General features: G+C 44.4%; 1 protein-coding gene across 1 annotated transcript in view; it reads right to left on the minus strand.

Annotated features, from left to right (window-relative positions):
• ATP6V1D (ATPase H+ transporting V1 subunit D) overlaps positions 1-24,843 on the minus strand; it is a 238,305-nt gene that overhangs the window by 193,840 nt on the left and 19,622 nt on the right. The window contains exon 2 of the mRNA XM_069638720.1: positions 8,537-8,654. Within this exon, the coding sequence (XP_069494821.1) occupies positions 8,537-8,654 (118 nt within the window). The remainder of the gene's footprint in view (positions 1-8,536; positions 8,655-24,843) is intronic.

A 24,843-nucleotide genomic window follows, 5' to 3' on the forward strand; every position in this document is an offset into this window, starting at 1 on the left:
TTAGGTCTCTTCCAGCTTTCAAATACAACATAATTCAACTAAGTTTTTTCCAGAGTTCATAGGGCGCCCTTCCCTAGGTTTAGGCCCCTTCAATTCACAACACAAGTTCTGTTGGTCAGGATGTACTTTTTCTGATTAATAAATCTTTTCCACATACCATCCTTTCATGGGGTAGAATCAGAGGCTTTCGGAAAGGTGCGACCACTCTGACCCTTTTGCCCCTCCCTTTGTTTTCTTGCTCTCAATTTCTGACACATCTTTATTTCTTCCGCTTTCCTTCCATGCACTGTCTGCTTGCTTTTCCGTGCACACTTGCACACTCTTTAGCGTGCCCCTAGCACTTTACTTTTTCCCCCCTCCTGTGCCCCTCTCTTTTAACGGGCCACTCACTGTTTCTTTTCACTTTCTCTCGCTTTCAACTCCGATCAGTCTTTTCCTCACTTTTTGCTCCGATCTGCTTTTCTTTTGTCCTCGCAATGCCTTTAGGCTTTTCTTTCTGCTTCGCCCCTGCTTTTTAGACATGCTCTCAGCCTTTCTCTGGCTCTTTGCTGCACTTTCAGCCTTTAGGCTTCTTCCTTTCAACTTTTACTTTCCTTCCTATTCCCTGCCGCTTTCAATTCTGTGCCTTTCTCTCGCTCTGCTCTAATAAAAAGCACACTGCCGATTTTCTCACATTAGCTATCAAACTCACCAGGCAGGATCGCCCCGAGAGGCTGTTCCTCCAGGCGTTGCGGGGTTGAGGTCAGGGTCTCACCAACTGACCCTCAGGCACCCTTGGGGTCAGTTGCACGGGCCCCAAGGGAATGAGCACTTTGCTGGACCAATTCTGCAGAATGAAGGCAGCGTCTGCGATACACCGGCACGCACACACCCCGACACACACACCGAAACACACCGACACACACACCGACACACACACACACACACAAGCTCGTTCCTCTGTTTGTGATTGGCCACACCTTTTATAGCTGAACACACAGTCACGTGGAGTCAGGGGTGAATGGTTACCAACAGATGCCTGACTCTGCCTGGCTGTATTCCTGGGACAGTGGTTTTCTCCAACGTAGGTTGCCCTTATTCTCTCCCCCCACCCCCCCATGTTATTCCTATAGGTAATCTCTTTTGATCTTAGTGGTGTGAGAAACCTGAAGGTATTCTCCCAGGTAGAGCCCAGGAATCACTTAACCAGGTGGCCAGGACAAGGCCATCACTGTTGGATCCAGTTCCTGGGGGTGGACCAGTGGGGGAGGATCACCTGTGTGAGGAAGACCAGGGTTATGCTTGGGAGGCTAGCCAAGGATATCCTGTACCGAGGAGAGGAGAAAATAAAAATAAAAGACGAGATCCCAGAGGACTTCATAGGTTACAATACATCTGCCTCCCATTAAATCTCTCCTACCCAGATCCAATAAACCCTCCGTACAAAACCCATCCTCTAAGATCTTGAACCAGTTCGCACCTTACCCAAACAACCCGGACATTCCTTTCCACATTCCTCTAGTTATGTTGTCCCGAACACAATCTACTAGGACAGAAGACTACTATCCCACAATACCCTATGTTCTGTCCTTTCCAAAACGAAGATTATAATTCCCGATAATGCCTGGTCTCCATCCTACCACGCAGAACAGGAAGAAATGCTATTGCTCCCCTTTTCCGACACCAACCCCCCCTCTGTCCCCAACCCGACGTAGAAAACAACAGACTTGTAATAAGACTTCACCTGACGTGTCCTGAAATGAGGGTCAGGCAAAGTCAGGCAATTAACCTGAATCACACACACCCAACGGCCCTCCCTTTTCCCCACAAGGATAAAAGGTGGAGCAAGAGCACAGTACGAGGAAGGCGATCACAGCAGACAGCACGACGAGATGGCTAATCAGATGCAGCAGTACAAGAGAAAGGGAAAGGCGGCAGGAATCGAGAAGGCGGCGAGGAGAGAATTTACCTTGACCTTTTCATACCAGACCTGCAGAACCTTCAAGGAAGAGAGCCCAAGACCGCAAACAATATCACAAGTGTTAATCGTACACAGGGCAAGCCAACGCCGATGAGCAGGAGTGAGGGAAGCTCTTGCGCCCGTGGTACCGGCCTTGACTCCAGAGAAGCCGAAAGCCAAGCTGTTCATCACAGCCAGTGAGTCGAGGGGAGAACTAATAAGAACCGGGCTGTGTTAATTGAGAATCACAACGTGGCAAGTTTGCACCAAGTTCAATGAACTGTAAGCAGTTTTCAGGTGAGACCAGCTATAGAGGGGAAAACCTGCACCACGTGGGTGCCAACACGAGAAACTCTGATCGATGACCATCTGAGAGAAACTACAAATACCAGAAGACCATACGAGGGCCGCCAAAAGAGGTCAAGTGGTCATACAGGAGTTCTAGTAAAATCCCAGTACAATCGAAAGACTTTGATCTATGAACTGTGTGAAAGCAAGGGACGTGAATACTGCAACACGGACAGTAAAGTGAATGTGAAGTTAGCAAGAGTGAACCCGACCGAGGGATGCTGACAAAGAGGGGGCAAGTCTAAAGTCCCTAGTACTGGCAGTCAAGAGGTGTCCGAGCCCAACCGCGGAGATCCAGGGGTGAAGCCATCACCCAAAGTTCAGTAAGAAGAGAACGGCTATTGTGGAATACGATAAGTGAAGGGTCAGCACCCAGAAGAGGGGGACCCAGGGGGTGAAACCATCACCCTACATGAACTGTGGTGAACAATTGAGAAGGGTCAGCGCCCAAAAGAGGGGGATGCAGGGGTGAATGAGAATCCTCACCCTAAAGTGAAAGCAGGAAACAAACTTTTATTTGTTGAATGAACGGTTTGTTTGAACTTTTATTTTTGGAACCTGACAGGTCCTCGAAAGAGAGAAACATAGCTATCCGGGGTTCTGATATCATTGAGAAACTTTCCAGTGATTTGCGCCCCAAAACAGGGGAATCCCGGGGTGAAAGTCATCACCCAAAGCCTGTGGAAAAGACACTGTTTGGTCATTTGAACACGTCAGGTCCACGAAGGCAAGAGACTTTCAAGGAAAACTAGACTTGGCCATCAATGGCCCTGATAGTTGAAAACTGAATTGTCATCTCGTGCTGGGAAAGCGTGTGCTGTGCTCCATGATCCCACCTTACCCCATGCTCAAAACGTGGGGAAGGGAGACCCAGGCTACTGCATCCTGATATATTATTTGAGAACACTTCATTCTTTTCTTGAAAACTATCCCACACCCTTTTTGTATTAGTTGCAAGGTTTGGCAATCTGCTTCTTAGTATAGGCCCCATTTATTTTGACACAGCGCCATTAGGACTGCCTTATCTTTCATTTGATGGTCGACGATTGCTCACATCTTAGATTTAGGTTTAGATTAGGTGTTTTTCTAGCCTGCATACAGCATTCATTGTTTAATAAACACCCTTGAACTGTGATCACTTGGTGTCCGTTTTACTTGTTGCCACCACGAGTTCCTTACAGTGCCCCCCCCCTTCATCTTAGTATTTGTTGGAAATTTGGAGGGGGAGAGGAGGTGAGATTGTAAACACCCCACAAAAGCTGAGGGAGAGTAGGGTAGGGTGTTTTCAGGATCAGGGAAATACCATGTCTCGCCCTCGGGTATCCGCCTCCCAAACCCTCATGGCCCTCCACTCAGGTGATCCTCCCTCGCTTGTCCACCCGCAGGGTCGGGATCCAAAATCAATGGCCCTTCCCTGGCCACCGGAATGGAAGATCCTGAGGGAGTGGGTGGGAGAATACCGTCAGGTTTCTCAGCTTGTTTTAGAATGTTGTGCCTGAAGTATTTTATTGCCATTTGTAATTAAATAAGAGTTGGGCAGTATATTATTAAAAATGTGTTAAAGCTTTTATTAAACTATAAAACACAAAGAGGCACTGTCATAGATATGCCACTTCAGCATTGAAGTCCCCAAGGGTGTTCAACCCACAAGCGCTTTGAGGTCATACACATAGCGCTGTATAAATGCCAAATAACATAACATTGTATGGCTAGTTACTTCCATATTATGCCAATTATAGCTGCCTAGCATTACCTCCATGTCCCTCTTGCTCGTCACAGTACATACGCACAAGGCAAGTGCTTCATAGGCAAGTACTGGGAGGAGGATGAGTATTACTAGGAGTAATGAAGATTACAGGCAAGACATCTATGTATTGAACACATGCACACCAATCACATGCTCATTTATACTGCACCCATCCACCATTCACTCACACTCCCAGCCACCCATACATCATTCACTCACACATTACATAATATTCACACACACACACCCCCCCCCCCCCTTGACACCAAAAAAACGAAGAGAAAAAAAAAAAAAGTTCTCACCTCTTCCAAACCCATTGCTGCTCTGGGGAACTCCTCTGCAGGCAGTCCCACCCCCCTGCTCCACCCACGCAAGGAACCAGCTCTGTGTGGAGCATGGGGGGCGGGCGAGAGGGTTATTTTTGAAGTCAGTCTAACTTTAAAAAGAAATTAAAACCATGCAGAATTTGTTTTTTTTGTTGAAGTCAGTCTGACTTAAAAAATGTATGTAAAGAGGGCTCTCGAACCTTGATGTGTTCGCCTTCCCAGAGCCAGGTCTATCAAGGAATTTAAAAAAAAGGGCAGATTATACATTGCAGTTTCCTGACATTTCTTCACCACAAATGTACAATTTAGCTCTTGGTTAGGCAAATGATGAAGAGAAATAGAGACAAAAGAGACAAAGACAGACCGAAAGAGAGACAGAGACAAAAGAGAGAGGGGCAGACAGGCAGAGAGAGGGGGAGAGGCACAAAGAGGGAGAAAGGCACTGTAAGGAAGGCATGTTATCAACAATAAGACAGACAAGTGACCACAGTTCAAGGGTGTTTATTGAACTTCAAAAAAGGGTGTGAAAAATGCCTATCTAATCCTAAATATACAGATGGGATCAAGCTACGACCATCAAATAACAATAATGCAGTCCTAGTGGTGTCTTGTCAGAATAAAAAGGGCTTATACTAATACCTGTTTCCAATCCTTACCTCTAAATACAAATCGTGTGGGAGACAGTGTTACGAAAAAGAAAGAAGTGTTCACAAAAATTATATGTCCGGATGTTCAGGCGGTTGGCCTCTCTTCCCTATGTTTTCAGCACGGGACAAGGTGGTACACTGCAGCTTAGCACAGTCTCTGGCTTATCTAGCACGAGGATACAGTTCAATTGTTAGAATCTGGGCCTTCCGTGCACAAGTCTTTTTGCCTTTCAAAGTCTCTTCTTTCAGAGGGCCTGATGCAACAAACAAGAAGTTATTTTCCTCTTAGGATTTCACAAGTATTACATTTCTCAGGTGATTCACTATTCACCTTGGATCCCATTGTGCCGGGCTGGGATCCTCTCATCACAAGGTTTGTAGGTTATTCATGCATCCAATTTCTCGTAGGATATTCTTTCTCAGGCGACTCACGGTTCACACCAGATCCACCTCAGCTGGGCTCAGATCCCTTTCAACACAATGTTCAATTACTCTCCCTCTGCCGGGCTTGTACTAATTCCAATTTACTTTGTCATCAACTTTCTTTACGCCATTAACATCGAAGACTTTTGATTGTGTACAGGGTTTTGCTTGACCCGTTGCAGGACCACTTTGATTCACAATTCTTCACACTCTCTCGTTTTTGCCACCTTTCAGTTGGATACTTTACAGGGACTTTCGAATGAGCATGCATGCGGTACCGGACCACTCCGTCTGAGGTATCGTATCTTGGCTTCAAAGTTCAATCACTCATCGGTTGTTCAATTTTACTCGCGTTGATTATCACATACGTTTCATACACTGTTCGCTTCAGCATTCCCTATACAATGTTGCCGCTTGCAACCTTGGCTTCAACACAAACCGGTCTGGTATCAGTCTCCCCAACTCACGAGCTGGGCCGACTTCACTGGCACTGCTTTGTTGTAGGAGCCAAGAACCGTACCATAGCGGGAAGAGATTCTCCCCACCTGGACTATCGACGCTGGAGAGCCCAGTGTACCTCTGACACACAATGAAGGATTCTTCAGCCTTGTTTCCGGGTCTTATGTTTGCTATTCTCGAAGGCACGTGAAAGTACTGGTTCCTTGTCGAAAAGGACAAGGGCACTTCCCTCCTTGCAATCCTGTTCTGTTTTACCGTCCTTTGCCTTGTATTAAACTGCCATCTTGGAACTGCTGCTTTCTCGTGTGCTTTGCCTCGCTCAAAGTGTGCTCTGCCTTTTATCCGTGTGGGGGAGAGAGAAAGAGAGGCCTGGAGAGAGAGAGAAAGAGAGGCCTGGAGAGAGAGAGAGAAAGAGAGGCCTGGAGAGAAAGAGAGAAAGAGAGAAAGAGGCCTGGAGAGAAAGAGAGCAAGAGAGCGCAAGAGAGCGCAAGAGAGAGCAAGAGAGAGCAAGAGAGAGCAAGAGAGAGCAAGAGAGAGCAAGAGAGGGAGAGAAAGAGGTCCAGAGAGAGAGAGAGAGAGAGAAAGAGGTCCAGAGAGAGAGAGAGAGAGAGAGAGAGAGAGAGAGAAAGAGGCCCAGGGAGAGAGAGAGAGAGAGAGAGAGGAGAGAGAGAGGAGAGAGAGAGGAGAGAGAGAGGAGAGAAAGGGAGAGAAAGGGAGAGAAAGGGAGAGAAAGAGAGAGAAAGAGAGAGAAAGAGAAAGAGAGAGAGAAAGAGAAAGAGAGAAAGAGAGAGAAAGAGAAAGAGAGGCCCAGAGAGAGAGCGAGAAAGAGCATGAGAAAGAGGGCACGAGAAAGAGGGCACGAGAAAGTGACAGGCGAGTCGAGAGAGAGAGCGAGAGAGACACACAGGCAGAGAGAGAATCTGACATTTTGAAGTGCCCATATAGCAAGACAAGGCTATAGTTTCATTAAATGTCCTACCACTGAACTACTGAAGAAAATGCATCTCTACTCTAAATAAAAACTTCAACTGCAAAGATTCTACAAAACATATTAAGAAAATATGGTACTGCAGGTAGAATGAGTGTTTAAAAGTAGGTGTGGGTGACAATTTCATAGGCAAAATGCAATAGGTGGATTTCACCCTACAGAGCAATGCTGAGAATTCCGCTAAATGCACACCCTCTGTATGTAGCTGGAATGCATAAGATTCCAAACAAACAGAATGGGATACGCATTCGGGCCACACATTCGAGTGCGCTGAATTTTCTGACCCCTCGGCATAAATATTTCACTCTTATAAATTGGAATTTAAGGCCTCTCAGAGTGGGGGAAATTCCACTCCATCTGACAGGTGGAAGGGGGCCAAAACCGAACCGAATTCCACATCGGAGTCATAATTGAGGCGGTGGGGATATTCCAATCAATATGGAATACTGATTCACAGAAGCGAAAATGGGTATTTCACTAACCGCCAATCAAGATCTGACATGAAATGGCAGCTATGCTTCCCATCAACTGGTCAGCCTCATCAAATTAGACTCTCTGCAGATGGATTGGTTATTCCAGAAGAATATGCAGAAAATATAATTCAGGGGACTAAAGCAGCAAAGTTGTGCCAAGAAGCAAATTAAGTTATGAGAGGACTGTGAAAATAAACAGACCTCATGTCCATAGGCTGGATGCTCTGCTGATCCACTCAGCCTCCATTTCTTAAGTCAATAATATGGGTTCCATTGAGTGGAGCGATACCCGTAATCAGCGCTGAGCAACAATTTAGTTTGTAGAGTGTGCCAATTAAGTACAGCAATTATAATTAATGGCCAGTAGCTAGGCAGAACAATGAAATCATCAGGATGTTTCCATCACCGAAGGGACCGAACATCCTTGATGATAAGATCAATACTTTATTTCGGGTTTCACACCATTTATCGAGAGTAAAATACAATGTTAAATACACGATTAAAACATGCTTTAAAAACAATCCTTTTAAAATATACAATACAAACTTTAGTTAACATTTTCTTTGCATACATATAAAAGAGGCAGTAATATACTTGCATAAATCATTAACAAAGCATACATCGTTTAGTAATTCTGCAGCCTTGCTGGATTGGATGTTGCTGCCAATATATGATGTTAAGTAATGAGAATAGGGCCATTACATAAAAGACATAATAGAATAAGAATATTATTAGACATCTTTTTCCAATGGAAATGATACAAATAAAAAAGGAAACAAATTAATACTTGGAGTCCTGCATTAGCGAGGGAAAGCCTTCGGAAAAGGCTAGAATCAGCACTTTCCTTTTCAGTTTGCTCAGATATCACTTCACACACAGACAAAAGATATGAACACTGCTCCCTAATGTTGCTCCCCCCAGCCCCCTCATTCATTATCGCTGCCTAGCGGGCAATATTACTCATTGAGACGAACCATAATTTGTTGATGTATATAACAATGACCCAATCTCTTATTACATATAACCTTAGCTCTGAACTCAAGATGTTCGAAACTAATGACAACACTGATCATTGCGAACAAAGTCTATGTTGATATTCGTCCACTTGCCCAATACCACCATCATCATCATCATCATCATCATCATCATGCACTCCATTGGTTGACGAAATATTTAATAGGTTTACCTCAATGATTTTCTTTAGGATTTGCCTGAAGCGCATCGTGAGAGCATCAGATTTTTTCTTAAGGAGGTTGCGACCTGTCTGGGCGCCTTTCAAACGAGCCTTCATGATGGTCTGTGCCCTGGAGAAAAAAAAGCAAAAGCATGTTGAGCTCAATGATCACAGTTCCCAGGAGGGCACAAATAGCAGGATGTAATCAAGGGTCAACAACCCATTGCTAGCAGTGCCCCAAGTCGCCATTGGAAGCCCTGCCCTAACCCAACAGCACAGAATGTGGATAAGAGGCTAACGAGTTAAGCTCTCTCCCCAGAAATCTGTGGGTATCCTGCATTCACTGCTTTGTGTCTTGACAGGTAATCAGAAATGAAGAGCTATAGAAAGATATGATGTCATTATAATGAAATCAATTTAAAGGAGTTTAATGGTGCATCTTGATCAGCAGCGAAGATCCAAGTGCAGTTCCTTCATTATACTGTGCTCAACAGGTAGGTCCACAGTTAGGAAATTAAGTGTCTTCTTTGAGAAGTGTTCTAATTGGAACCCTTCCGGATTGTATTCAGATATAATATGGAAAGAGGTTCATAGCAGCCCCTAGGGTTAGGAAGAACAAAAAGGAGCAGTATAACAGTACATATACCCTTGTTGTAGGTTATTCACTCTAATGCCCAGGGGCAAGGTCAAGGATAACAGGATCCAAAGAACAGTCTGGAAACTCGTAGCCGGATGAGTCGACGCCTTGTAAATGAACAAAACCAGTGTAAAATTCCCTAATTATTTGCTTTCCCTTTACATTTGAGGACAATGTTACATGTGCTTCAGACGTATCCTATATCCTATGCTGTGGTGGGGACCGAAAAGGGAAGAGTTGATGAACAGGAGCCAGATGCCAATCCTGGATATCAGGCATCACCTAGTAAGCAGGAGCTATACATAGATCATGGAAAATGTAACTTCCACATGAGATGCAAACTATACCTTTTTGCTCAATATAGAGGTCCCATTTAAAGATTAAATAAGCTTTTCGATGTGTCCTTTATACACATTCCTACACAAACACACAGATTTAATGTCAGATGTGCATGTTTGGATGTTAAGCCAACAAGGCTTCTCTAGGCAGCAAGCAGGAGCTAAATAGCTCTCAGCTATTTCAATACCTGCTTTGGGAGACCAAAGGACCTTACTATAGTATTACCATCAATTCACAGACGCGGCTGCAAACCTTGACCGAGACTACCTCACCATCCTGGTAGACATCAACATACACATGGAGGAAAAAAGCAATAAACGCAACCAGAACACTCTGGGCAATCCTAAATGTGGTTCACCAGAATCAGCTCGCGAGATGACTCCCCCCACAGAGTATGATCCCACACTGGACATAAACACGAAACAAGAAGCATCATTAGTCTTCAAAGTGTGGGGGCGACTATGGTTGGGGGGGGTGGGGGCAAAAAGATATCTAGGCCTTGCAGGAGCGCTTTAAAAAAAAGGAGGGGGGGAGGGGCTTACTGCTTTTAAGAGAAAATAAAAGCAGTTCTAGCATTTGGTTGTCCCGCACCAACATTATAGTTACTCAAAGGAGGCTCAGTTTGGAAGCCAAGGACCTAAGTGGAAAACAGCCCCATCAAAGTAATGACTCTCCCTCAAAAGGGCCTCTCTCCCCCACATGGTGCCCCAGAAAAATCAAACAAAAGGTATCTGCACACTTTGTGACTGGACAATACAAAAGTCCGACAAACTCACCTCCCTGAAATCTCTCAAACCCACCCAGAAAAAGTGTGCTGTGAGATAGTACACCAGTGATCTCAAAGATCTTAATAGAGCAGAATGATGGAACAATCTTGGAGGAAGAATTATTTGAGAGACCAGTGAAGGCTCCTACTCTCAACAACTTCAAATTTAAGTGCAGAGGCCATACACGCACACTAAGCAGAAAGCAGTAAACATGGACAAAACCCACAACAAAGGAAATGGCCAAAGAACACTACTCAGCTATGAAACAGAGCATGTGTCTGCTCCAAGACACCCCAGGACCCTCTGATGTTATGGTCTTCCGATCAGAAGGGGAATTTACTACCCCAGAAGCTCCAACAAAGCAGGATCACCAGAAGTCCTGTATCCACCAAATACCTGGACAGCCGCCACACAACAACCAGGCCTTGCCTGTTTCTTCTATTCACTCTCAACTGCTCCACATAAGGAGGAGATATTCCAGAGTACTTCACATCTGAAAATATCAAGTCTCTATCAAAAATATTCTTTTTAAAAGGTTTTCAGCAAGCATCGGTAACATCCCCCTCCCGGGCAGAACTCTACACATTTTCTATCAAACTCTAATGGACCATGTGGAGACCAGGAACACGCTATGTGAGATCCAGCACAGATTCAGAGTAATGAGTGGAACAGAATCTAGACGCTCTGTACGAGAGACTTTAAACGAACAATTCCAACCTTGACACAGAGCACCCTTATACTGCTTGTCATCTCAGCAGCTTTTGACACCAGCAACTACTAAATTATCCCACAAATACTTGCAGATATATAGGTATGCAGTCTTTCCCTTTCCAACAGGGTGGAGGACCATGTGTATATCTCCATTCAAATCCTCCCCCACAATATCACCCGCAGAGCAGAGGACTCCAAGGCTCCAGTTTCCACAGTATCTGATTTATAGATACCCTTATGTGAGGAAAGACTTTTTAGATAAGTTAATAGTAGCAACAACAGAAATTCTTATCACAACCCCCAATTTTATTATCCTTGGAATTTCAATGATAGGCTTTACCCATAATTCAAAAAGGGAGACGTGGAGATGCACATCTTTCGTATGTTCTAGGAATTAGGTAATGAATCAATTCAAAAATAAGTAATGTTACTAGTAAACCACTTTAGGTGCTCCCAGAGAGTAAAGTGCTACCTTTACTGAAAAATGTGCGTCCTGGGGAGATTCACTGCATATAATTCCTATAATTCAATCACATCCCATTTACTCACCATTTCTGGGAACAAGCGGGTCATATTTTAGATCAAGTCTTAATGTCATCTCAGATATCAGCAGATACCCCATTGCCAATGATCTGGCCAAATCGTTGAGAAGTTCTGTTTACGGTTAATGTACCCACCAACTCTATAGTCATTATAGAATCACAGGTACCAGCAAAATTGGTCACTAAAGAGACAGTTGAACTAAAATAACTTAGGTATTTAAATATCTGTTGAACAGCTCAAGTATTTCATTTGGATTCAATCACATTGTCAAAAAAGTGAATGCGATGGCACTGCTCAAAACATATACCTTTAAGTCAAACTTCAAACACACCTGATTCTCAAGAGAAATTAACATATATGACGTGTACCTGAAAATTTAGAAAGAAAATGGAGACGTTCTCTTGCCTCAGCAGCTATGCATTTCATATAAAGACATCATTGCGGCTACAAAACCGCTGTAGCTAATGCAATGAAACCTTTTTTTTGCTTACAGGATAGACAATACAAGTAATAGGACTAAGGAACTTTTAAAATTTCAAAATGAACTGGGTACCCTCTACATTCTGTCACCTAATCTAGTACCCTAACCAATGTTAGTAGATGGCCCATTTACATATTTGTATGATAAAATAGAGAGGGTCAGGTCAGTCTTTACTGACAGATACTATCATGAGAATTCACTGGTCCTTCCTCATCCCAGGGCTCTCCTAGGAACAGCTTATGTTGAATGAAGAAGTGGAGATCTTATTGTAATCCGCATGCCAATTGGATCCCATTAGACATATGCCTCAAACAACTTAAGAAGTCTTACCACTATTAATGGTCACATTGTAGAGTAGAGTTAATGAATAAGTCATTGACTCGAAGAATTCTTTGTAACGATTGGAAAGACTAGGATACGTCCCCAGTTTCAAAATATATGACGACCATGAATATTTTGTCAACTTTGATCCCTTAATTCAATTCCTCTTTCTCGCTAAACAACAACAGGTAGCTTATTAACTTAGCTGAAGAAGAGGGGTTGCTTGACAGTGCCCAGCTGGGATTTAGACCAGGCAAGCAAAAACATGCATCCTTGAAAGAATAATTAAGTAAGCAGAAGATTGTGAAGTTGTATATTTCAGTTTACTCAACCCGTCCACCGTATTCAGTACAGTAGACCATCTGGTACTGCGGCCCCTGGGGTTCAGTTTTAAATTGGATTACATCCAAGCTGATTTTACTATCACAGGTAGTATTCTGGGGCCACTATCGTCTAACCTCCTGCTCATTGTACTTGGCATTCTCATGGATCAGCCCTTTAACCATTTTTGTTTGACATTTATATCAAACCTTATCAGACATAGTGGCTACCAAATCTTTAACTATGCAGACTATAACCAGACCTTGGTAAGACTCTCTGTGGATAGGGTCACATCTGCCGGAACACTCAGGGATGAGATTATTTTTGTCAATTAAGAGACTGGACAGGATTGATCTTCAGCAAGTACCTGCCTAACAAAACTGAGGTTCTGCCAATTAATGTGGTTGAGAATTAATGGGGCAATACGTTTTGGCCATGAATATTCAGCAACTGCTATTGCCCTTCCAAGACTGTAAGGAATCTGGTCCGATCTTCCACTCATACCTTTCTATGGCCCTGCAGGAGTCATCTGTAATAAAGATGGGATTCTTTCAGTTGCAGAAGCTTAGACACTAACTCCCACTTCTTTCCTTTTCACACAAGATCATGGCTGTAAATGTATTTATTTGCACGCGATTAGATTTCCCCAACAGTATTTATCTTGGCCTTCCGAAGAAACAAGTGATACATTTGCACAGAGTGTGCAAAATGCTTGAGGTGCAGGCTTATTCCCAAAATCAAAACATCTGAGAATGTAAGATCAAGACTCCTAGCATCATTGTATGGACTAATGTGGCGAGTTAAAGAAAGTCTCCATTCCTTTGTGTGGGTAGGCTCAAGTCACAGCAGACAGGACTGGTCTGGGCACTACCTGATGCGCCTCCCAGAGTCTGGATGGTGTGAGATTCCCTGGGCTCATCTCCCCCTCAGAGACGCAGTCCTCCTTTAAAGAAGAATCAACTTTCTTGCAGAGAGGCTTTGCAATAGTCCAGTTTCATAATCAAACTCCAATATGGGAAAACATGGCAGCTGTAAATGTGTCTTTATAACATTGGAAAGCCTTTAAAAAAAAGGCACACAACGAAGACAACAGGCAGTTTGAAACACATGACTGGAGTGGAAAGAAACTAAACTGTAAGGAACTCATTCAAACAGCTTACCTTTCAAAAATAAGGCAGAATGCTTGCACTCACTTGAAACAGAGGGCTCTGCTGGCGCCAAGTCGGCCGAAAAGCGCCCACTCCAGTTTGTGGTCCCAAAAAGGTGCGGCACTCAGTCCCTGTTTGAAGGCTTGGGGAAAACAGCTAAGCACTTTACACAGCCATTCCATCCAACCAATACTGAAAGGTAGATAGATAATAATGTGCCCAGAATTCAAAGGCCACACTAAGAGAATAGACCACGGAGGACAGGTAACACAAGACCCACAAGGTAAGAAGCAATCCTGGGCCAACTAACTCACCGGCCCAGTCAGATAAAGGGGAAAATGCCAGTCAAGAGAGAAGACTAGAAGGAAGCAGATTAGCTTTCATACACTCCCTACAGACACAGGAAGAATACTACCTGGGAAGAGGTGGTACAGATGGTGGCCACTACACAATAGTTGCACTGGCAAGGTTACGACAGAGGTGCAACCAAAAGACCCGAAGCAGTGTTGGAGAGGACCTAGGGAGAGGTCATAACCACAGAGTTTGATCTCAAAGGGAAGGCCTAAAGGTGAGGAACTTCCTTGATTAAACAGAGAAAAGGAACCCCTGGCAGGGGGGGTGGAAATATCCTTGGTCTGAAAAGGAGCCTTGATGAAGCATGGCGGAAGGGGTGGCGGGCATTACTGTCCAAAGAGTTGTGCTGAGAGAAATAAAGGCTGTGGAGAGACCTCTGAGAAACCGAGATAAACCAAGTTAACGGTGAGACCCGAGTGGGACTGGAGAGAACCCAAGGTCATAGAGAGGGTTGAGATGGGTTATAGACACAAGAGACCATGAGGGCTCCTGAAGAATATGTGGTCACTGGAACTCCTGTGGAAGACAGAACCTTGATTAGCCCAGGGAGTGAACTGTACAGGAAGTCATTTTATATAGTGTTTGGTTGTACAAGTAAGGATTTTGAAGAACATGGACTTTGTGTTAGCTAAACCTTGAGAACTCTTGTGTTGTAGACTGGGATTAGCCTGGAGGCTAAAGGAATTTTTAGTTTGGAACTTTGTTGGTCATCAACGTTGGAACTTTGGTTTAACCTTCTGAACATCAGGTGGTCTTGGAAGCACCCAGCAAACCATACTTTGAGTTATCCTATCCTTAACACTAATTTACTCAAGAGTTTGTATTATTTAAAGAACAATTCCTTGTACCTATAGGCATTCATCCAACACAATAATGTATACTGTAAATCCTAATACAAGACGTAACTGAAGGTTATGGTGTGCGTTGTGTCACTATTTAAAACTCTTCCACTACCAGTTAAGCAAAGAATAGTGTTCATTGTCATGTGTCTTATTCACAAGACCATCTTTACAATGAAGGGTCTATTTTGTTTAACAGACTGAGGTTCTGCAAACACGTCACAGCTCTTAGGGCTCAGTTTTAATACATTTTAAAGGTACAAAGTATCAGAAAGCCAGAGAGAGAGTGTGGCAGGTTCTTCCCTCTTCAAGCAGCAGTGCATTGGAATCTTATACTGTTGCCGCTATGCACTGGAATATATCTTCTTACCTTCTGCAAAGGTCTCAAGAACTGCTCTTTCAGCAGCAAGGATGATCTTTATTCTCACTGTATATGTAGTGGCACGATGTCCCTGGGTGAATTGCACCCTATAAAGCATCCTCTAAAATACAATTACATCTACTTAAACCCACTGATGTGAATCAGCAACTCCACTGCTCCCCACTACAACTAAGGAAAACAACCCAAATTGTACACAAACATTATCAAAACACCACAAGATCTGCACACTAGCGAGCATGTGACCTTCAGGAAAAGATAGTTCACTGGGCCACTAGAAGTAAAGCAGTGCAGATCTGCTCATTCCTTAGCTTGGAGCTAGCTCACAGATCTCATTCCCCAACATACCCCTCAAAATGGAGCCGGGATAACAAGATCTTCCTCAAAAGGTCCAGGCCAGTACCGAAAACTCCAACTGCTAAGCCATTGTACCCAAATTTGCCTCATTCCAGACACCCTCTTCACGACAGAGCAGGGACAAGACATTGTAAGGGGGTGGGCATACATTCTCACTCCCAGGGCAGATCAAGTTATTAACAAGCTGAGCACGCTTCCCACACCTTCGGCCCCTCTACGGATAGACAGATATCAAAAAGCCCATCTACACAGCTTCCCATGAAACATGCCTAGGAAATAGGTTCTTCCTGCCTGCTCTGCATCTTGGAAAGAAACCTTGCATCTTATCTGTAAAATTTCTTGACAATCCAACTTTTTTTTTTTTTTTTTTTTTTTAACTAGTGAGATCTTCTCTTCCGGTTGCAACTTGTTAGCTAATCAATGGACAAGCAGATTCTCGAAAATTCTGTGCTCAAACTGCATTTTATTGTTTGAAAATAATGTGTGTGTGCATTGAGCCATCGGCACTTAAGTCTTTTGTCATTGGTGGTCAGAGAATGAATAACAAATACAACTGTGCAGGTAGTAGTTCACTCTTATGCATCTCTGAATGTACTGGTCATCAGAGGGGCGGGGATCCCAATATTCTAGAAGCCTCTGATGGCCACAGATGTAATTATTTAAAGGAGTGGACATTCAGGAAAAAGTGACCACAGAGGAGAGGGGGCTTTGGTCGAGAGTGACCGCTATTGAAACAACATAGCTTATGGGGGGCGTTGAATCTCTGCTCCATTGACATAGAACGCAAGCCAGCAATGATTTGAAGAGCTTGCTCTGGGTCATAAAGTCCCCCAAAGGAATTAACCAGTGGAAAAAAAATTAATACATTTTAAACAGAAAAACACCACCATTAATGACTTATTAGGAACACAACTGCATATTTAGCTCACAGAACAGTGTTTTTTTAATTGGCAAAAAAGGGAACAAATTAGGGATCGCCATCCCTGGCAGTGCCATGTCATGAAGCGGAGCAGGAGCAACATCATGCAGATACAAAAACGAGAACCTGAATATTTATTCAGGAGATCTACAAGGCTAGGTTGAAAATTGAAGGGAAAAAAAAAAAAAATCTATAAAAAAAAAAGAAATCACCCACAGCCCTTCCGATCGCTGAAACCTTCCTTATGCAACTGTGATACACAATGGAGTGGCTCCCCTGTGGTCCAGCAAACTCTTTGTATGCTGGATCAGGATGGCTTCACCTTAGTTTAGCTTTCAAGTCTCTGTGTTTTGGGTCACTCTTTCCTGGGAGGTGTTGTTCACATTAGTATAAATATAAAGCGTAATCACCACATACCGTTGCTTTGAAGACAAATCAAAACAAAAGTGTCTGGGTTTGTAATCCTTAATCTGGAGATTGCTGCCATTTTCATTTCTCAGTCATTCACAGACTGGGGATCAAGTGTCCCCATACATCTTTCTTGGCTCCTGATTCTGTCTTTGCTTCTCAGCTAGGACTGAGGGGAGATCCTTTTGCGCGGGTCTCAGAACTTCCCCGAACCCCCAGTTAGGCCAAGGCAGCAGCTTAACGTGGTGCCAAGTAACAACAACCTAATCCTAAGAGCTTATATCATGCAGTTGGCAACTGTGCTTGTTTATAGGGTGCTACAGGCTATGGTCTTCTTGTTCCTGTTCCTGTCTTGAGAAAGGCGTGTTGAGGACCGGAGCCAGAATCGTGTCCAACTTCTTGAGGAACCAGAAGATTATCATGCCCAAGAGGACCTCTTCTTCTACTCCTCGCCAATGTACTCCTCTTTTCCCTCATTATGCTCCTGTAAAGACTGAAGGGGGGTGGGGGGTCTGTACTTCTGCTCTCTATATGGTAGAGGAGAGGCACAGAGGACCCCAGCCAAGATTGTCTATTACGGTAGCAATGGACGAGCAATCATGGCCTAGCTTCTCAGGAGGTGATGCAAGCTGGTTCTTAAGTACAATGTAGTCCCCTAGCCCCCCACAATGGAATGTCCACACACTGTATTAGTTAAAACACAGTCTTTATATAATTAAGTTCAAAGGTTATATACAATCACAATAACTCACTTTGTGCTTAGTTAATCTATAATGGCAAATATATATACAGCTCTAAGTGGTACCACAATTATTATTAGACTTCATTAAAGTGCATCAACTGTACTCAGGTTAAATGTCACACAAATCAATTAATAAAAGGTAACCAACAATACACATAGGAGGAAGAGCAGTTGGTTAGAACAATTGGCAGAATTCTGGCCCCTACCAACTAGGCACAATTCTGTGTGGAGGTCCCCCCCCCCCACCTGGGCAACCTGTAAATAAAGATAGATCATACAAGCCCAGTCCATATATTGTTCTAGAAGTCTTATTTCCTTCTACAATAGTTCTACAACCCCAATGTACCTGGAATAGCAGAGTTTGTCGTCGGGTCGTCGTCGGATCCTTCTTGAGCGGCTCCCTTTAGGGCAGGAGCCACAGATCGTCGAGATCCCACGAGGAAAAAGGGTTGAACGATGACAGTGAGGTGGCAGCTTCGTTCCTAGTGGTGCTCGTCGACGACGGAGCGTTGGCGTCCTGCAAGGAAGAGGTGTGCGGGGCACCTCGGTGACGATAGTTCAGGACCGCAAAGAGATTGTGAAGAACTGCGGCCCAGCAACGGCATTGAGTCGTCCGGCATCTCTACGGTCATCAGGTGGCGGGAAACCCACCGGCAGATGCTCTTCAGCGTGTCGGCGGCCTCGACTTTCTCCAGCGGGACAAAGCAGTCGACGGTGCAGACAAGAGCATCCTAGGATCAAATGTTACTTAAGCAAAGGGAGCACGGCGGCTCAGTTCGGCAACGGTGGTCGCCGACGGTGATGGACAACAGTGTCCGGGCACATCTCCTTGTGATTCTGCGGCGGTCCCCGTCTCTGGTCAGCAGCCTGTTGTAGGTCTGTCTACCAGGTAGCTTTGGCAAAGATCAGCTGGTGCACGATGGTCCCTCGTAGCTCGGGAAGAGGGCCCCTAACCAGGTCCTCTCTGGGTCAGTCCTTGGAGACACAGTAGCTTTCAGATTGGTGAAGTAGAGCAGCAGCAAGACTTCTCTTCCAGCAGGGCGTCAAGGTTAAGCTTCAGTTTCAACTCCAGTTTCGCTTCAGCTTCTGAACACGAATTCTAGCAGTGAGAGGCCCCCATATACTAGTTGATCTCCCATTCATTCTGGTGGGTCACACTGAGGCAACCAATCGGTCAGAAGGGTATTCATGCAGGCAGGCAGCCAATCAGGTGCATAGTGCATTCAGGCCATTCACTTCTCTCCAGACACTCACAGCAAGTTATGTGTACTGGGACACGTATCCAGCCATTCAACACTCCACACTGCATTCATCCCAGTTTCGGGCAGAACTGTCTCAGTCATTGTGTCAAACACCAGAAACTAGGCATCCACAACAAGAAGTGCATATTCGTCACACACTTTATTCACCCAGGTCCCACCCACAGGGCATACCCACAACATAAAGTCACTGGGAAGGCTCCAGCCAGTCTTGCCTGGACTTCACAACAACACCATATATGGAACTTCCACCCAACATCCAGTCAGGGGGAAAGGACAGAGCCAGGGCTTCCCATGACTTTGGGAAAACAAGGCAACAGGCAATAGAAAGCAAGAGGCCACAAGGGGCCATCTTGTTTCCGATCAGGAATCTATGAATTCCAATGGCAAGGCCTGGGTATTCCAAAATGGAGGATACTCAGAGCACCTGTCAAATTCAGTATGGATCTGCCACCAGCCCATACCCTGCTCTGTGGGCCACACAGGTGCCCAAAAACATACACTAGGGGTACAGGGTTGTACCCCCACCCATGGGTACCATAAGGGTATCCCATGGGTCCGTACACCAAACCAAGAGAGCTGCACCGCCAGGAGTCCCACATGAGCTCCTGCATGGAAAACACAACAGAACACTCGATTAAAAATCAGTAAAAGACAAGGATACGGAGGCCTGTCCCTCCGATGCATTTCCAGCATCACAGCTCCTCCTCAACACTGCACCATATGTTTGCACCTCAAACAATCCTCAACTCCATTCTTTCTGGCTTGTCTCATGTCTGCCTATTCACCCACACTCCTTACTCTCCCTTGGCCCCTTGCTCTCAGCCACTTCCAGGCTCCTGTCGTTCCCTCTGGTCTAATCTCGACAGCCGCCTTCATTCCCTCGTTTCATTTTCTCCTCCAACTGCTTCTGTTTCCAGCACAAACCAACACCCCCCTGCCTCCCTGCTGCCACCAAACAACCATACTTTCCTGAAAAGAGCCAGGGCTCAGGGGCTATATAGTGGCCTGCGCCAACCTTGAGAGATTTCCCTCGCCTAACTGTTTAGGTGTTCATGATTATGCATTCTGAATAAGGATTGGTTAAATCCCAACGCTCTGCAGTTTTCCTGCCTCTTGTGCAACCCAACCCGCTGACGGACAGAAAAGCAGCCCATGGTTTAAATACAAGCTGGCTGCCATTTTCGAAAGGCATTTTGCACATGTGAGAAGCAGGGCCGCTACAGCAGCTCTACCTGGAATTGCCCGATCATGAATGAGTCTAAGAAAACCAGTTGTCTCCCAGGGTCACGTACGTTGTTTGACTGCATGATTTCCTATTTCTGTTACCGATCCTACACTCCCCTGATTCCAGAATCATTCTCCCTTTAGAAGAAGGTTTAGGTCACTCCCCCACTCCCCCCACCAGCGGTTCCATACCAGATGTTAGGACTGGCCTACCAGAACCTCCTTTGGAAGTAGGAGTCCTGCTGAGTCGGCACGGTTTGGATATCAGTGCATCTAGGCAAGGTTGGTACTTTGAAGGGTTTATCCATACTAGGAGCTCCTTAGGAGGGGGGCATTTTTAGATCCTTGTGACAAGCTGAAAAGGGGGGCTGGGAGGGGAGAACCCAGCAGATCACTGACACCTCAGCAGTTGTGGTATTGAAGGGGTGTGGGGGGGGGGCGGAGGGAAGAACTCGGAGGGAGCCGATGCAGGCCAGTGGAGACACAAAAAGGACAGCCCCTCCGAGACACAAGTAAAGGAGTTTCTGCATTATTGGACGAGTTTTTTAAATGGGGTTGGGCCGTTTATTTGGGTTCTAGTACATAGGGGGAAGGGATATGTGGTGAGCTACCGGTGAGGATGCATAGAAGGGGGCGGGGGTAGGACTAAGAATGTTGATTGTTATGTGATTTTGAAATTAAACACTGTTCTGTACCCTTGAATAAATACTGATAGAAACTAAAGTTAAAAAAAAAGAAAATTTCACAATAAAACGCACCATAAATAGATCCAATCAGAAAGTTGTCAACTACATCACACAATTTCCAAGGAGGGTAAAATGCGCATGCAGTGCCTTAATAACTCGAGAACTATCGGGTTGGGCATAGCACTGCCCTATAAGACAAAAACAGCAAACTAATATGCACGAAAAATGCTAAACTAGGGGTGAACTTTTAGGTTTGGCAATGTCCAACTCCAGGCATCGAGGTCCGGAATCCTGACAGGTTTGCGATACCCCTCATTAATATTCAGGAGATACATTTGCATACAAGGATTCTAAATTCATGCAGATGTTCTCATGAATATTAATGAGGGTATTGTGAAAACCAGTCAGGATTCTGGGCCTCAATGCGTATTAACAAATAGCTCGTATTACTTTTAAATTATATGATTGAACTTTATTCCTCGATTTTTTTGAAACCACCACGATATTGAGGTCTACAGGGGATAAAATCTAGAAGAGGTATACCCCATAGTTTACAGCTCCAAAACGAGTCACTAACTTTAACTGCAGACTACCTTTCATGTTCATCCTGAAGAAACTTGCCAAAGATTCAGCATGATATTCACAATAAAACCCTACTTAGTCAGCTGAGAAAATCAACAAGAACGTCAAATGACATGTAACTTTTCCATACGACCTTGTGGTGTTTTTACAGCAATTCACCCACAAAGATCAGTCCTATGAACACCATATGAGACTGTCTACGTAAACATTTATCATTTGAAAAAAACAAGGTGTTTGGGGCTCATTTTGAGCCAGGGGTAATGTGAAAGGTATAAAAGCCTTTCATTCATGCAATTCCATGTTTTCCTGGATTTGGGTTTTGAAGCCAAGGTTGCAAGCAGAAATATCGGATGGCGAGCGCTGGAATGAACATTGTTAAAACGCGTGTGACAAAAGAACGCAAGTAAGTTGAACTGCTGATGAGTGATGGAACTTTCATAGCAAGATACAATACCCGAGTGGTACAGCACTGCGTGGGTGCTCAGTCGAAAGTCTTTAAGGTATCCAGCTGAGAATTGGCAAAGTGAAAGTGAGAAAGAGCATATCAAGAAGAGAGCGAGTAATTGTGAATCGAAGTGGTCCTGCAACGGGTTGAGCAAAAACATGCGCACAGTTGAAAATCTTCTAATTCTGAAGTAAAGAAAGCTTGGAAAAGTAGAGAAAGGTGGTCCGAGCCCAGCGGAAGGAGATCAATTGAAAACGTTGTATTAAAGTGGGTCTGAGCCCAGCAGAGGGGGGGATTCGGGGTCAACAGTGAATCACCTGAGAAGGTTTTGTGTTAAAGTGGGTATGAGCCTGGCGGAGGGGCACCCGGGGTGAATCAAAAAAATAAATAACCCAAGAAGTTGTACCCCAGGAAGAAAGGAACTTTAATGTTTGTTGTGTTGCATCAGGCCCTCTGAAATAAGAGACTATGAATGGCAGAGACTTTGGCACAGAAGGTCCCGATGTTGAGGTTTTGAACTGTATCTTTGTGCTAGAGAAGCCAACAAGTGTTCTAAACTGGAGTGCCGCCTTGTCCCATGCTGAAAACGTGGGGAAGGGAAGCAAACGGCTTGAATATCCTGACATATTACTTGAACACTTTTCTTTTGCATAACATGGTTTCCTACACGATTTGTATTTAGAAGTAAGGATTGGCAATAGGTTTATTAGTATAGGCCCTTTTATTTTGACGGACTCACTAAGACTGCGTTATTATTTGATGGTTGTTGCTTGCTCCCATCTTTAGATTTAGGATTAGATAGGAGTTTTTCCAACACAATTGAAGTTCAATAAACACCCTTGAACTGTGATCACTCATGTCTGTCTTACTGTTTGATACCATGCCTTCCTTATAATGCTTAATGCGTACGTACGTTCCTTCTTCCTTCAGCCTTGGGACTGCATGGGACTCCATACTTTATCAGTATTTTCAGGTGTTTGGACTCACACATTGCCTCCCAATCTGACTGTAGTAAGGGGGTGGGTGTCAGCTAAGGGCTTAATGCTGCCATCTACCATCATGGCATCAGGCATATGCCGGCTTCAAGAACATTGGTTTTAACCAGTAACTAGCAGTGCAAGATCCTCTCATACCTGTACTACAGTTTTCAGTACCAGAATTTACTGGTGGCCCAATGTGCCATAGCACATCCTGCCTTCGGTGCCTGGTTCCCCTTGTTGACAATATACCCTTAGGGCCAGAACCCACCACTGTTCCTACTGTCCAGGTCTGCAGCGATCGCCAGTACTGGTGCCTATCCAATACAGGGCAGAATGCCCTTCAATGCCAGGCTAACGCCTGCCTGTGAGTGACCAAACAAACGTCAGTCAGGCACCATTTGGAGAGACTTAAAAAGATTTCATTTTGCAAAAGACTGGGGAGAAACTTTGGCATTTCTCAAGGACGGTTTAGGGTAGTTTGGTGCCCCCAGCGCCTAAAACTGTTGTATCTACGTTGAACCTTGGTGACCGGCCCCTGGAAGGAACGGGTCAGGGGTCGAGCAGAAATGCCTTTGGAGGGAGGGGGGGGGGTAGGGGGTTTGTTTTGGTTTAACATGTAAATTCAATAAAAAGAGTTAATAAAAAAATAAAAAGATTTCATTTAGCAATTTCCTAAGCGCAAACCTAATCTGTAAAGGCAGCAGAGCCCTGCACTGCATAGAACAAATACAGTAGTAAAGAAAGCAGGATAAAAGGGCTAGCATTTAAAAAGGCCACAAGACAAACCACACTGGGGCAAAAACTCTACAACAGTTGTAATCAGGGCTTGCAATCTCTCTAGCCCACTAGCATTGGCGAGTAGTTTTTATGAGGGTGGGCACCATTTGCAGGATACTCAGCCTTTCTGGCGAGTATGGTGATGTTAGAAACTTATTTTGCATTTACTGAAACCACACTTTGTTTGCAGAAACTGGCAAATGCAAGTTTCACTGTGGATGCTTGGCAGCATTGCACCAAATATGAAGTGTGCTTATGGCGACATACACCATTTTACAAAAAGCACTGGTAAATATTTCGTCACCAGTCACCTTGGGGAGAGTGCATTTCTCTTAGGTCGAGTATGTAAGCTAAAGAACTTGCCCTGCAGGTCTAGTGGGATTTTTTTTATAATTTGTAAGGCCTGGTAATGTTCCCATTAATAAAGAAAGATCAAATATGGCCGCAAGGACAGATCTAAGACTATGTTCATCTCCTAGCAAAGAAACCAAGTTCAATTATTTCCTAAAAGAGACAAGTGAGCACTAGGACTACTAGAAGTGAATTGCAGAGAGCAGGAGAAAAATAAAAAACATTAAAAAAACACATTAGGAAAAAGCCTGTCTTTGCCCTTTTTGCTTTAGGAATCACAGGTCTCCGTACATCGGTGCTGCACGTACTGCGTGCAACACAATAAATCTATATGATAGGTAGCTTTCCCTAACGTCATGGCTTTGGAATTATGCAAGCTACTTTGACGAGAACAGGGGACTGCAAAGTTAGCCCTTTTAGATCGACCTATTAGTCATATTTTCATTTGTTTGAAATGCATGTGCTCCCTTTATAATGCCATAAATGATATGACCACATTCTGAGGTTATGCGTTGTGGATTTCAATAGGAAATGTAAATATACCCAATATGTTGCTTTGCAGAGGCCGTCACAGCTAGGAAGGACCAGCAAACAGACACACAGCCAGGCACCTAGAGAAGCCAGGACTTCTTGGCAGGATGGACCCACACCACATGCTTGTGGGCGTGAAGCAAGGGTCTCCATTAACTAAAGAAGGAGCATCTATTTTATAGGACCGATTTCTTTAGCTCACTCCTAAAGACCAG

This window comes from Ambystoma mexicanum, chromosome 14 (genome assembly GCF_040938575.1).
Source record: "Ambystoma mexicanum isolate Mex_15411 chromosome 14, UKY_AmexF1_1, whole genome shotgun sequence".
NCBI classification, from domain to species: Eukaryota; Metazoa; Chordata; class Amphibia; order Caudata; family Ambystomatidae; genus Ambystoma; species Ambystoma mexicanum.